Here is a 15,289-nt window from a genome sequence, read left to right on the forward strand (position 1 = left end):
TTTTTCTCTGACCCAGATTTGCTACAGAGGCAACTTAATGCAAATACACATCAAACGGCAATTCACATTTACTCTAAAATCACTTAACGGGAGCTGAAAACATTAACCCCCAGCAACAGAACCAGTTCCAAAGAGTCAGATTATTAACTTCCAACAGTGATTCAGGGAAAAGGGGGAGGAAAGGGGAGAAGGGGGAAAACTGAACGAACGAGGTTGTGTTGATTTGTAGGTGGCAGTCATTCTTTCGAGAAATCCAGGGGTCAGTCAACAGGGGTAACCAAAACCACAAGAGAATTCAAAGGGCCTTAGCATGTAACGCTGATTAACACGCTAAAGTTAATCTATAGAGACAGCTTTGAGTGTTTAGGCTAGAAAAGACAACACTCCAGTTGGAAAGTCATTACTGGTGCATACAGGCTGTGAAAACTAGCCAGGGACTGTGCACACTGGGCTGTCAAACCAGGGGTGGGTTTAATTAATGAAGGCTTAAAGCAGCCAGATGTGCTTCTGATTCATCTATTTAAAACAAATCTTTGTGCTGCAAAGCAACATCAGCATGTCTGGTTCAGAAAGCGGGGTCTGGGGCAGTGGCACTCCACTCTGCCGCCACATTAGAGGGTTAGCACACTTGAAAAGCAAACGTGAGGAACACAAACAAAGGTGCTCCTTATCTCAGAGCCAGATTTGCTCAAACTTTCAAGAATTTATCTCCTTCTGATTAGAGTTTCATGCCCATCAGCAGCAGCAGCGAAGAATTTGACTATTCTCTTGTGAAAATGTTACCTCCTTACTCTTACACCAAAGCAATCCATCTGAAACCCCCTAGACACAAAACCTCAGAGGCCACACCTGCGCGGGAAGTTCAGAGACTTGCAGGAGCTGCAGGAGACATCAACCCTCCCGTGGCGGAGGCCAGGGACCATTTTCCAGTTTGCAAACTTTCCGTTGAATAACCCCCTTTCAACAGCGCAAAATCGCAATGGATGAGTCTACAAGAAATCACGCTAAAAACCAACCAAAATAAACACACTAGTGGGAGAGTGCAGATGAGCGAGAGCGCTGGCAGAGTTAGGGCTGAGAGTAAAAGCTGGAGATGAGAAACACTGGAGGAGAAGGGACAAGGCAGACAGGAGATGGAGTGATGTGACAACTGGAGGCACATTTCAGCATTCTTACCTCTGATCGGTGTACCACCTGGTGAGGTAATTTGAATGCAAATAAGATTAGAGAGAAGCATTAGTACAAAGAGGAAAGGAAGAAAATTATAACTAAAAAGCAGAAAGTTTTTTTAAAGCTAGAATTTGTATTAGCGCGACAGGAATAAACAAAAAGAAACTGATGTGCAATAAAAGTCAGAGTGACACTCTCAGGAGGTTAGTAAAGCTCATCGCTTCCAGGAGCGCAGCATCCAGCCCTGCATCTTGCCATTAAAGCCACCACCCTCATGAACGGGGGCCGAACTAAGCTGCCGAGGTGGCGTTGCTGGCTGCCCTCACAACTTGCATTCATCCACACCACTGTTCAAGCAGTTGAGATGGAGGACACGTTGGGAAGATGGTGCAATGCCCCTTCATTCCTCATACAGAACAAGGAGGGGGTGTCCTGGGGGCTGTGTAACCGTGACTGTGCTGGGCAGGAGGGGTGGAAAGTGCATGGTTGCGGGCGCTAGGTGCAATTTTGCTTTGAGGTTAGAATGACCAGTGGGACAAAATCTGCTCGTTTAAAGAAATTAAACTAAGGGGAGAGTGTAACAAATCAGTTTTGAGCCATTCACCGCATTCGCATAACCTTTGCATCAGGTTCCCTCCGGCACAGAAATTGGTGTCATGCAGCATTAGCTTTACATACAGAAATATTTTGAAATGAAGTAGTTTCTGGTAATGTAACAATGGCACGCTAGCCAGACCTCTGTTGTTCCTGCCTAATTTGGATGTTAGCTGGAGAAAGGAATCCCTACCCTCTTTATAAGGCACTGGAGATAATTTTACATGCTATAATGAAGAGTATCTTATAAGGAGGGCTTCACTGGGAGTAAGGTTAAGTTATCCTGTTGCAATGATCTATAAAGGTTTGTTTTATGAGGTCAATGTGTTTAGCAAGTGGAGGATCCACTGGTCAGTGTCTTGAGCTCAGCATTCAATCAGTAACGAAGCATGATTGAAGGGGAGATGCTCCAGCTGGGCAAATTGGCAGGGAACCCTTCTAATCCCCACTTTTGTCCCCTTGGTCTTATCTTGCACATATGAAGGCTGTTAGTATAAGGGAGAGATTCATGCAGATCGAATCTATAGGCAGTTCATGGTATGTGTTGGTTTTATGCAGATTTGTAGGATCTGAATACCAAGCACTTACCAAAGAAAACTGAGGAGTTTAAACAGACAGAAAAACAGGGTTAAACAGGACACAGTGTGTCAAATCATGTTCAGTGTATTGATTAATAAATACCAGTATGCATACAAGAGTGTCGTGTATCTCAGATTTACAGCTCATTCCATTATCCACAACAATGATCACCCAATGGGAAAGAAAGACAGAAAAGAATTTCTGTAAATACAAAGAAGGCATATTTTAAGCATGTTTAACTTGCCTCTTAAAAAGTAATTACAATATTTATACTTATTCTTTTTCTTTCCTAACTACCCTTCCTTTAGGCAGAGTCCTTTCTCTAAGCAGGAGCAGCAATTCAAACTACTCATTTTAGCATTTTCCTCTGCCAAGATGACATTACCCCATTTTAACTTTATGTCTCTTTATAATTTCTGATGCCTTCTATCCACAGATGACTGAAGCATCAGGAAAGATCTTGCAGTGACTGAAGTTGTGGGTATTCTCTCTTGTGCAATAATAAAATCTGCTGCTTTACAGAACAGTTATACCCAGAGATACTCGCATGGAATAGCACAGCCACGGAAAACAGGGTTATTTCTCTTTGCCTGTTTGGAAAGTTTGCCAAGTGATATTTTTGTTGTTTGGTCTAGGGCCTCCCTCCTCCCGCCCCTGCCTCCCCCTGTCCCCTTCCAAAATTCTCAGAGTTAAGAAAAGCATCACGACAGTGTGTCACTTCCCATGGGAATGGTGCAATGACTTTGAGCACAGCCCAAGGGGCAGAAAACAGGACTTCCTTCTCTCTCATCTGGCTGAAATAGGGTTTGTTGTTCTGCCCTAGAACTGAAAAGATTTGCAGCAAATCTTTAAATCTGCTCCCTGTAGAGGCTAAACCCTTTCTCTAATACACAATTGTCTACACACAGCTCTAGGAGCAACTGCATACTTGAAGTAGATTCCCTAAAACTTAAGTGTGACCAGCTCATTTTTTCCTGTGTTAAATCTCAATCCTCCTGCCCTCCGAATGTAAGCCAACTCTTGTGGGAGCAGCGCGGAGGCTTGCTGTATTTAGTGCAGTGTTTGTTCTAGGTCTCTCTCACCTTTGCAAAGTTAAGACATTCACTCTTCACTCAGAGGACACCATTACAGAGCGTGCACAAGGCTTTTCTGTTGGACCCCGAATTTCCTTATCCAGAAGGAATAAAAGTTTCCATTTGCCCTTCACATTGTATGATAAGGCATCTCTGGCTGTCGTCCTTACAGGGTGTCCCTCAAAGGGACAAAATCACAGCACATAGGCCACAGAGTGCCAGCATAAGAGAGTCCATCAAGTGATGGAGGTGCCATCACTCAAATGGTTACTGAGGCCAACTTGTGTCCTGCGATCACCAGGCTGCTTTAGGCAAAGGGCACCCCAAGATCAAACTTCAAACCCAATTCCTTGTGTTTGAAAGGTTTGAAACACTCATGAGGAAGGAGAGTTTACTTCCCTTTCATGATAACAGACAGTGAATAACAACCCATACATTCAATTCAGGCAGGAATGAATGCTGACCCTGACATCCTCTGTGTACTGGAAGCACACAGACAGGCACCCAAAGCAAGGCAGAACATCGGATGATACACTGGAAAACCCCATGGGATTATTTGCATCAGTATTTCCCAGTGTGGAGGAGAGGCTCTGCTGGAGAAGGGACTTCACTCTGCTGACACAAACTCACCCCACACCTATCAACACACCACTTCCTTGTAGGAACCTAGACCACCAAAAAAATCACTCCAAAGCAACATTAAACAAAGAAACCAAGGCTCTTGCTGGCTGCAACTGGGCACTAGGGCAGGGCAACAATGAATCTCAGAGAACTCTGACAGTGCTTTCGCCTACTTCCCAACATAGTTTTAGGGGAAACTATTTTCAGAAGTGAAAGTACTACAGAAAAGACTGGCTATTTGCCACCAGTTGCAACAGGGAGTCTGTGTGAATCCCATCACTGCTGTGTGTGCCTCACACAGCAAGACCCAGATGTGCAGTACAGGATCTTCCAGGGCATAAAAAACTTCAGCTGTCAAGTGGTTGGCCGTGATATTGCTTCAACCCTTGTCCAGTCAGTCCTTTCTGAGAAAGCATCCATCCTTGTGTGGGTTTCCTGATCCTTTTGGATAATACTCCCCAGTCCCCATTCTTTTGGGCTGTCCTTACACACCTTGTCCCAAGTCGATGCCCATCTGATGTCTGGACTCAAAGCTGTTTCTTGCCAGGAGCTGAATGTCTTCTGCTGGGTACTGACTGCTGGCTATCACCAGTGAAGCAGGATATGTCCGTCACTGCCATTTCACTGGGACAGGCACCACCTCTTTTTGCAAGTTTGTTCTGTGTATGTTGGGTATTCCTTTTGTTTCCAAATAAGTAGTGCTTCTACCTATAGGATCAAGACCAAAATGAAAACGCTTGCTGGTAACTCTGAGGGCATAAATGCAGCAAGATGATCTGGCAAGCCTGCTCCCACTGCTTCTTTGTTAGAGGCACCTATACTTTTCCAGAGAGTGACCGAAGTCACCTGCAGAGCCCTCTCTGATACTTTACTTGCAGTTAATTGCCTGAAAGCCACACTAGGGTCTAGGGCACAGTTCCATAACTCAGTTAATTGATGGTGATTAAAAGAGAATGATACTTCTTGTAAGACCAAGTTCTTTACTAGATGAAAGATGACAATGTTCCCTGAGTTTCTGGAGTTTCCTTACATGGCAAAGATATCTGTATGTTAACATTCAGAATATTTATTCTAATTTGACATTTTCTTCATAAGTTTTCTGAAGAGCAAGGTGGAAGAGCAATTGTTCAACTATGAAACTCACTGGAAGCATTCAAGAGTTTTGAGTATGAATACTATCAGAGTTGCTTTGAAGTCTTCAGGAGCTTGTGATCCAAGAATCTTTACAGAGGAACTGTGAAGCATCAGCACAATCTGATCTATATTGAGAGAGTTTTCGTCACAACGTCAACTAATTTTAAAACATGGTTAGAGGTGTAGCACTGACCCTGGCTGCCGGAACTCATATGTACATCACCTGTGATACTACAATGTCCAGACAGTTTTAAAATCAGTTCAGGCAAACAGGTTTTAAATGAGTTAGCATGCTGGGGAGGTTTCCCAGCCCAGAGCTGGCTTTAGATCCCGTGTCAATGACTGACAGGCAATGACTGAAGCTATGCACCCTGGGGGAGAACAGGGAGTTGTCCTGAGTCACTGCATTTGCAGAAAAGCAGCCTCTCCAGAAGAGGTGGGAAGTATTAGCAAGATGAGCAAGGGAGAATTTTGCTACAACCAGCATGATGAGTCAGTGACCTTGCTTTTGCCTTGATCTGTGATAATGGAGATGAAAACCTGTATTTATTTGTGTTCTCACCTGTAGAGCAATTAGCCCAACACTGGCAAAACTACCCAAGAGCTGGGCTTAAAAAAGAATTAAGCATTACTCGGAAGGAAAGATTGATATATTGGGCAGAAAGGGGAAAAAAAGCCCTCTAAATGTAAAGAGTTATGTTGTCAGAAGGTTTAATGCGAAAAATGCATATACACACATACAGATGTAACTAGTAAATGAGGAATGGTAGGATACAGGGCAGATTTATAAACTGTGTGTTTGCTCATGACAGACACCAGTCCTCTGGGGTTAAAAGAGCCTAAGATGACAGCTTGGTTGTCTTAAACCAGAAACTCTCTAGTACCTTGACAGAAGATGAACAAACCTCTAGAAACTGACGTTCAGAGCCCCCTTGGGCACATGATCTGACTGCATGCAAGTTCAAAGACCTGCCTGAACCCCCCAGAGCACTGCCAGCCCACATAACTGCGAATGTCAGAAGAGAGCACCTTTCCCAAACATGCTACTTCTCCACCTCTAGCTATTTATTCCACACTAGGAGCCTGAAGAAATGAAATCATCCCTCAACCCCCTCTCTAAGTTAGACTCCAAAGCTGCTTTGACCTTTATGACCTATATTTAGTACATCTGAATAATAATATATTATGTACTCGTTGAAGGTCGGACACTCTATATATGCATTATTGGGCTCACACCGTGCTGTAGCTATTTTAACTATATTACATCTGTCTAGCTTTTATTGGGTTTTAATTAAATGAAATTAAATGAGCGTATATTTAGATTGAGATATTATAAACCGACATTCATGCAGATATGCCAGGCTGGCTGTAAGATATGATCTTAATGGAGCAGAGACTTTGCAAACTATTAAACTCTCCCATATAATGAGGTATCTATTTAAATACTCTTTTCTTTGAAAAACAACTCTGCCCCACTATGGTGTAGTACTGGAGAGCTCAATTAGCACCTTGCAGAATGGATCAGAGACTGCCCAACCCATCACATTGCTCACACAGGGTGATTGCAGTCAGGTAAGTGGGACTCGGGCACTTTGAAATGCAGGCCCTGCTTTATATCAACTACAAATATAGGCAAAAGTCACAAATGCAATCAGGGGTTGAATCTCTGGCCCATGAGAAGCGGTAAACTTCTTGCTCCCCACTCATGCCAGGGTGGAGCAGAGCCTTGGTGAATCTTGGCATCGTATCACCAGGTCGCTGAAAATAAAACTTCACTCTTACATTGAACTGTGAAAACCTCCCTTACTACATTAGAGAGCTAATCAATTTCTTTTGCAAGTCTGAGTATGTGTGCTGCTCATTGATTTCTAAAAGGTTCCCTTGACACCTCCCTTGGTAATTACTGTGTCTTCAGCAAGCAGCCAGCTCTAGAGTTTGAATCCCAGGTGAAATATTCAATTGAGATGTTGCTCAAGAACAGTGAATAGGAAGCAAAACTTGGACACAGTGACAGGGTTTACTAGTTTGTTTTCAAACTTTCTATCTCACTAAACTTGTGAAGCAGCTGGTAGAGAGGCAGTCAAGTGCCTGCAAAAAGGATGCTGGAGAACGTATAGCAAGTGCATCAGGAGCTGCCTTGCTGCTCATTTATGGTAATTTCTGATGCTGATTTAGTCAGCTATGAAGTGAAACACATCCATGTGCACTTTCCTATTGCTGCTTCCTAAAGCTTCTCAGAATAATTAACAAGTGTGATATTTTCTTTCAGCACAAACAGATCAAGATTAAACCATGTTGTGGGGGAGATAAGCTAAAGGTCACTGGGAAATTTCATAAGCTATAAATGCATTAGTATAATTAGCGCTCACTGGTACATCAAGGTGGGATCAGGAGTGTCAGGCTGGGTTCTATTTTTGACGAGAGTGATGTCTCATTACCCACTCCCCCAAGTACAAGCCTACTTCTTATCATCCAAGCATCATCAGATTTATACAGAGGGCTCTTGCTATGGGGAAATGTGTCAAGACATTCACCTTGCTAGGAAGAAGATGGTGTTGCCCTGGCAGCAGCACTCATAACAAATGGCTTTGGAGTGCCCAGAGATACGTTGTGGCCAGGCAAGGCAGTCTGCCTCTTATTGAAGGTTGAGACCTTTCTAGACCAAACTTGTTCTAGCTCTTTTCCCTTCTGTACTTCATGTAGGGTAATGTGGGCTTTTTTCCCCTCAGACTAGAGCTGCTGTGTAGTGCTGCTGTGCACTGCTAAATAGACACTGCAATTCATGCTGTGGAGCTGCACTTCATCAGTAAATAAAGCAATGTTTTATTTTCTTTAATTCTCGAATGGGCCTTATAGTCCTGGGAGACCGAACAGTGCAGTAGAAAAGCAAGAGTTCCTTGCTAAAATGAGTGCATTCTTAGCCACCCACAAGAACTAACCTACTGTAATTCAAAAGCTAGTATTTGGCTTATCAAACAGAAAAATCAGAAAGAAATTGTATGTTTCAAAACTTTGTCTACCTTCCTTTGAAATCCATAGAATTGTTGCTTCTTGGATTTTTCTTTATTCTTGTAGTGTCACATAGCAAGAATGATAAAGATCTCAACAGAAAGCAGAACACTGTCTTGCAGAGTCTATGTAAGGAGTGAAGTAGTATGTGACCATTGATAGTAAAATCTCAACTAGTATCTCATCATCCTGATTAGCACTGTGGTCCTATTAAAAATATCTGAGACCTGTTGAGTTGGTAGTGAAACGTCCAAGCCTACCAAGGATTTGGGGCAATGTCAAGACGGTCTACCGAAGAAGGAATCCAGGTGAGGTTCCAAAAGGCATGTTCACGCTAGTGTTTCCTTTTAATAAGCCACGATATCCTGCCAGAGCAGATCAGCTCCAAAACTGTTTTTATATTGTGAAAGAAACAAGCTCAAATCAAATTGGCATTTGGGTTTAGAATTGCATTTCAGGGAAAAAATAATAGCATCAAGGAAAGAGAAAAGGGAGGAAGAGTGAGGAGGTAGGGAAGGCTTACTTGCTTTGCTGCCTTACCCGAGCGGAGCTGCTTGATTCGCCCATTGCTAGTTGCAGTGTCAACAGGCAGGAAGTCCTTGAACCAGGAGATTTCAGGGTCAGGGTTACCGCTGGCAGCACAGAGCATTGTGGCTGTGCGGGCCTTTTCTACCACCTTCAGCTGCGGGCCCATATCAATGGTCGGGAAGCCAGCTGGGAGGTGGTCTTCTGCAAGAGGAAAAACCACACAAGGTTAAAGAGAAACATTCGGGCGCAGCAATGGTTGTAGTGACAGCAGTGCCATGGTACAGCATCTGTGTCTCTGCTGGAAAACAGCAGCCTGACTTCCCTACTGAGAAGGTTTTCAAGCCCTTAAAGCACATTAGGCTCTATAATGAGCATTCATTACACCAACAGAAGCTTCCACTAAATTTAACTCCGTTTAAATCAATTGCCTTGGGAAACGTCCATAATTTTCATTGATACGTAAGCGCCGTCTATTGTTGTTAATAATTCAGTAAAAGCAGGTATTTGCCTTTTTGTGGGAGGACTGAGTTGAAGATAACAGACAAACACAAAGCCAAATAGTTTGAGGCATCTTGAAAAACAACAGCTAAACAATAAAACCCCTTAGAATGATCCAGAGAGGCCCATTTTCTCTTTTTTTGACTAGGAACATTCTGTCACACTGGTAGGATAGACTGTAAATCTCTTCCTCATGCCCTCAAATCTGATTCAGAAGGCTTTTAGAAACTAATGAATGTAAAGGTAATGAGCCACACTGCTCATGAGCTGCCTTGCCAGACTGTGCCACACTGTGGCAAGCTCCTGGTGCATTTTCTGGGCTGCAGAGAGCAACAGAGGGGTGCGAGAAATGGCCAGTGCACGCTCTGGCATGTCTTACTGAAATACTATAAAACGAAGCACCCCATAACTGCTGAAACCATTCATACAGCAAGCACAAAAATAGTTAATTGGGTTTGCTGCTGCAGAGCACGCTCAGGTAGGCTGGGTGGAATACATTAGGCAGCCTTCACTGATAAGCCAAGGCATGCTCCAACATCATCATTCAATAGCAGCTGCAGAACAGAGCTCATTTACTCATTCTGTGGCAAGATGTACTGTACTCTGAGCCTGAACTGCAATCAAAAGGACATACTTTTGCAGAAAAAAAGAACTTGAAGAACATTAAGAAGCTTTTAAAGCACCGGAAACTCAATTATTTTCAGTATGTTTCTTTTTTTCCCTCTTTTAAGGGAACTTAAGCAAACCTTCTTCTTTGGCAAATCCAATTCTGCAAGGCTCCCAGCTCACTGCAGTGTTCAAACAAACAAGACCCCAGCACCTTCCCAAGTCCCAGAGGAGTCTGAACTTGCTGCAATCTGATTTTTCCTGCTATGACCACGCATCTGGAACCATACTCCTCACTCCTGTCAGGAAGAAACCAGCAATAGGCCACCTCAGGTGCTTCCTTCTACTCATACTGCCACACCTGCAGCACAAACGCAGCCTGTGGTGGCTACTCTTACATATTTCTCCCTAAGATCTCAGGAGAATTCTCAAGACGCTTGACTTGTTTGCAAATCAAGACTCTGTAGCACAAGGCAACATCTGCTGTAAACAAAACAATGCCCTGGAATATTATTTTTCTGTTTAGATGAGAGTGACTGTGAAGCATCTAAGGTTTTCTAAAGGAAAAAATAGTTCCTGATACTTATTGAAAGCACAAACCGTATTTTGCCTCCCAGACCGGCCTCCCTAGAAACCTCTCTCATCATGAGCAAACATAAATGGAATTATTTTTTTTAAATGAAAGGTACCACAAAAACTAGTTCTTTTTTAATTTGCTCTCCATTGATTTTCAGAGACAAAAGGTACATAGAGCTTAACTGGAATGACACCAGAGCCAGCATTCAGTAACAAGCAACAGAAGCACTCAATACTGAGCAACCACAATGCATACTCCTACATGGCTGAAAAGAAACAAAAGAAGGGTACACACAGAAGTACAGCATGGTATAGATTGAAAAGCAAAGGAAGATATAGGAAAAACAGTAAACAATGACATTCCCTTGGATTGAGGCCAAGTTTGCCTAAAGTGCAGCACCTTGCTACTTACTGTATTGAAAGCAGATGTTTACTCTGGGGAGGCTGAAACCCTGAAGTGATCTAATCTAATCATCATGATTACCATTGACAATCTTTTCTCATTTGTTCAAGAGTTTAAAAGAATGCACTGAGCTAAGTACCACCCAGTTAACTTCCTCCAAAGTCTGTGTGGAGGTTTAGCACATAGCTAAAGGCAAATCTGAAACCAGCATTTGTGCAAGACATGTCTTCCCATCTGCAATGATTCTTTGCCCACAGAAACAAGAGAAATCAGAAAATCCTTCACAGTGTCTGATCCACAGGTACACGACCAGTCTGCTGCACTGGAGGTGACTGTTCAGTCAAAATTAGCAGCTTGTGACGAGCCACAGACCAGCAGAAGTTATATGATCTAACCCTGACTTCGCCGGGTACAACAGAGAGACGCTGATTACAAAGATCCAGCAGCAAAGGTACCTCTGCTCTACTAGAAATCTTAGATCAAGTCTTTTCTGGACTCCAAAGAGACATACAGTGCTGCTCCCACACGATGCACCCCTGCAAGCCCAAGCCATTACAGAGCCCAGATGAGAATGCTGGGCACTCAGCATCTGGACAGAGGGCACAGGTTTCCACCATGTGATGACCCTCGCACCCCAGACCCGCGCCCAGCTGGACACAGGCAGAGGCAGGCATGCAAGGCTCATGCGGCACACAGTCTTCTCCCTCTTAACTGCACACAAGCCCCAAAACTATAGTGGCAAATGACAGTAGTAGGGAAGCAGTGTACCCTGTGTAGTCAGAGCCACAGCAGGTTCCCTGGGCTAGCACTGGTACCAGTACAGCCGAGTTGCCATGCATGCCTGGAGATTGAAACCTGCCTATCTGCTATGGCCACACCACCACCAAAACTCAAGCAAGTAGCGCTGGCATGCCTGCATCTACAGAAACGCACAGGCAGCAGGACATGTTTGATCCCTTGTCAATCAAACATAGAGGCAACACCGGCGTTTAAGAGCAGCAGTGTGCTTCCAGGAGGCTGCAGTCCCAGGTCACATCACTGTGTGATGAGATGCCAGGGGAAATCTGACAGCCGGTCTCTGACAGCACCTCAGATACCTGGAGGCTGGGGTTCACCTGCTATTAGTTCTGGGGTAGCTCCAGGGGACCTGCACTGGGCCGAGGTCACAGTGTCCAGGGCTAAAGCTCAAGGGGAGGTCAAGCACCTTCTCCAGAGGTGATCCAAGGGCCTCAGGTACCAGTACCATCAGGAAATGGGGGACCTCAACTACTGCAGGTACTGTGTGGCTCTGGCAGCCCCCCTGAACCCTCCTGGAGAAGAGTGGCTGTGGAGAAAACCTGAGCTGGTCACACCACAGAGCACAGCCTGGCCCAGGCCCACACCTGCCCCGTCAGCAATGCTCCTGTAGAGATAATGGGGCTTCATTCCAGCCTGGCCTGGTGTTGCTGACTTCACTGGGACAGCAAGGGATGTCTCTGTGTTCAAACGCTACAGGCAACGATAGGAGTTCAGAGCTGTTCTTGCCTTGCCTTCCCCTCCGGCAAAAGTCTAATCTAGGTCTAATTATGAGACTCAGTCATGCCTCGGCTCCTTCTTAGCCCTTGCTATCTGTACTAACTTGTCCGCACATGGAGCTCCTCAGCAACAGCTATTCTCCTATTCATGCCAATACGTGGATACCCTTATTCTAGAAAATGAGTTTGTCAGCACTTGGTTTTATTCAAGGATAGCTAGTGTGCTTTTAATACACATTAAAACAGGCTATCAGTCTGCTTTCAAGCACAGACTATCGAAACCAGTTTTTCTTTCTGGGTTTCAGATACTTTCAGAAGGGGTGTATCTCAGGTAGGCATTAGGTAAGAGCAAGCAAAATCTGCGCACAAGCAGGAGATTTTTTTGGCATTGCGAGCTCTAATTCCCTCCATGGACTACAGCAGCAGAAGCAGGAATGACAGGAGAGCAGGAAGAGAGAAGCAGGAGGAGAGGAGAAGGAAACAGTGAGAGAGAAAAAACCGAGTTGGTTTTGCAATTACAAACTGAAACTCAGAAAATCCATGACCAGGCTGAGGTCTTGCTAGCAGCAGTCACTGAGGAGCCAGGAATGTCCCTCTGGCATCTAGCATGACAGCATACGCAGAGGATATCTCATGCTCACTTGACAGCTCCCTTTGCTAATCTGCTTTCTGAGGTGACAGAAATCTAACCCCCCTTCTCTTACAGCTCTTTTGTGCCACACATTTCCCATCTTTAAGGGAAAAGCTAAGGTAAGAAACCTTTCCCACAGCCCCAAAACCAGAGCTGAGACCTCCTTTAGAGCAGCTGCAATTACGTAGCTCATTCACCAGCTCCCCAGAAAACTACCTTTCTTGAGGATGCTGCCGTGAGACACATACCCCTTGGGGTGTCCTTATTTTCTGCATCACTCCAAATACCAGGTGATGATAAGGTACACGGAGGTAATTGCAATTTATGTGTTATGAGAAGCACGGATCAGCGCCAGCATAGAACAGTATGTGGATAACAGCTGCTTACAGCAAAGACCTGCAGAGGAGTCTGTGGTGAGCACAGCTGTTGATGGCTGAATCCTGCAGGATTACCCCCAGGATTTTGCTCAAAACTTGTAATCTTTCACAGAACAGAAAAGTTGGAGGGGTTGGATATCAGGTTCCTACTAGCGCAAACCCCATACAGCACTCACTGGTCTTGCAGCCACCCAACTGTGTTTTGGGGGCCAGATCATGACTTGGCACCTGTAAAACCTTCCCCCCACCACTGTGAACTTCCTCTGTGTCAACATAGGAAATGGTATTTTAGAAATGATAGTGAAAACTGCAAACATGTTTATGGGAGTTATTTGTCATATTCCTCTTCCTATAAAAGCCAGGCCTGCTTACTATCATGAGTCCAATTGTTCAGACTGTTGAGGGAGAGAAAAAAAATGACACCCAATATAATTCGGAAACAGCCAAAAGCAGCTTTTCTATATGTTACAGCTATAGCTGTGAGGTTAAATCTCCTACAATCTATCAAAACCACTGCCCCACTGGAAGGGGTGTTCTCAACTCATTTCAAGTGAGATATTGGGCCTTATTCCCACACAGGGCTGGAAACAGCTTATCTGGGCCACTGGCTTCTGCCAGCCTGCGTCAGCTGAGGAACTTCCAGCCCAACATCAATTTTAGGGGCTTGGTAGACATGATAAAAACACAAAGCTGCTTTGTTTTCAATTCTGCCAGCTATCTGAAGCCACTCAGGAGTGTGCAGTGCTAGGGACAAGCCAGGAAATGGATTGAGGGCAGAGAGATCTCTGATAAATGTGTTTGACTGTGGTCAGCATTGCACAGGAGCAAGATACGAGTATCAAAAGTTATTCTACGTGCTCCCTACCCCCATTCAGTGAGGCAGGCTGCTGTCTCACCCAGTTCAAGTCACCAGGGCTGAACTGATCCTGGTAAGAGGTAGCAGTTTGACGCAATATAACACAGGATGTTGCAGGGGTAACCCTTGTCTGCTGACAGACTTGTATTTGATGGATCAACAGAATTACTTTACAAATTTTACAAGCTTCCAAATCTCCCTTTGAGACACTGAAACACGCTAGCAAATGCAAAATTATCAGTGCAAGGAAGATAGCCTGGGTAGTCGGCAATATTAACTAATGAAAGATGCAAGCCAGTAAGATCGTAAGCACACCACAATCCAGGACATCTGTTTGCTGAATAAACAGCCCTAATTCCTTCAGCACAGGTTACACAGCACTGCTATTCAATTACCGCAAGACAATCAAAAGCAGTCGAGCAATCCAGCAGCCCAGAACGGCATCATTTTACATGATAAGAAAACCCTGACACCGCTCTGTTCAGGTTCAACTGAAGCTGCACAAAGAGCATTTTATCAGCCATTTTGAGGCGATGCTTTCTTCCCGCATCCTTCTTCTTACAAAAGCCACCCTAAGAGGTGCACCAAAAATATTATCCAAATTCACGGTCTCCACAGGCTGCCCGGTGCCAGGCTACTGCCCATGCGGGGAGCGGCGGGAGGAGCGCCTTTGTGCATGCTCGCTGCCGGAGCCAAGTCTCATGCAGGCTAATGAATGCCCCGTCGACACTGGCACCGCCTTGTAATTGCCTAAGGAAAAGGTGGGGCAGTGAAACCAACCTGTTTCAAAGGCAGCGAAGTCTTAATTACTGGGTTAGCAAGTATAAAACAGTTTCAGGCAGGCAGAAAATACAAACAGTCATCTATTGATGACAAGGCTTTTAATGACAAATCTGCCGGTTTTGTATGACATCACGCCAACGTGACATGCTGAAGCTGCCTGCTGAAAATGGGGAGAAGGTCGCAGATGAATGAGTGGGTGTGGAAACAAGCTCCAGAAGGACTTCTCTGTGTCACAGTGTAACCACATGAATTACTGCACAAGAGCTTACAGTAAACAAAGTATTTGCTATCTCTTAGAAAGATCACAGCAGCAGCAAAACAGTTCACAAAAGAAAGA

At 44.5% G+C, this 15,289-nt stretch overlaps 1 protein-coding gene across 13 annotated transcripts in view; it reads right to left on the reverse strand.

Annotated features, from left to right (window-relative positions):
- The window catches only part of PTPRF (protein tyrosine phosphatase receptor type F), a 392,972-nt gene that overhangs the window by 101,177 nt on the left and 276,506 nt on the right, over positions 1–15,289 (reverse strand). For 7 of the 13 annotated variants that reach the window (XM_069788950.1, XM_069788945.1, XM_069788949.1 and 4 more), the window contains exon 6: positions 8,721–8,909. In XM_069788950.1, coding sequence (XP_069645051.1) covers positions 8,721–8,909 — 189 coding nt within the window. Of the gene's footprint in view, positions 1–1,176; positions 1,195–8,720; positions 8,910–15,289 lie in introns of all 13 variants that reach the window. The other 6 variants (XM_069788947.1, XM_069788944.1, XM_069788939.1 and 3 more) reach the window with 1 other exon arrangement.

Source organism: Haliaeetus albicilla, chromosome 8, assembly GCF_947461875.1.
Source record: "Haliaeetus albicilla chromosome 8, bHalAlb1.1, whole genome shotgun sequence".
In the NCBI taxonomy this organism is placed as follows: domain Eukaryota; kingdom Metazoa; phylum Chordata; class Aves; order Accipitriformes; family Accipitridae; genus Haliaeetus; species Haliaeetus albicilla.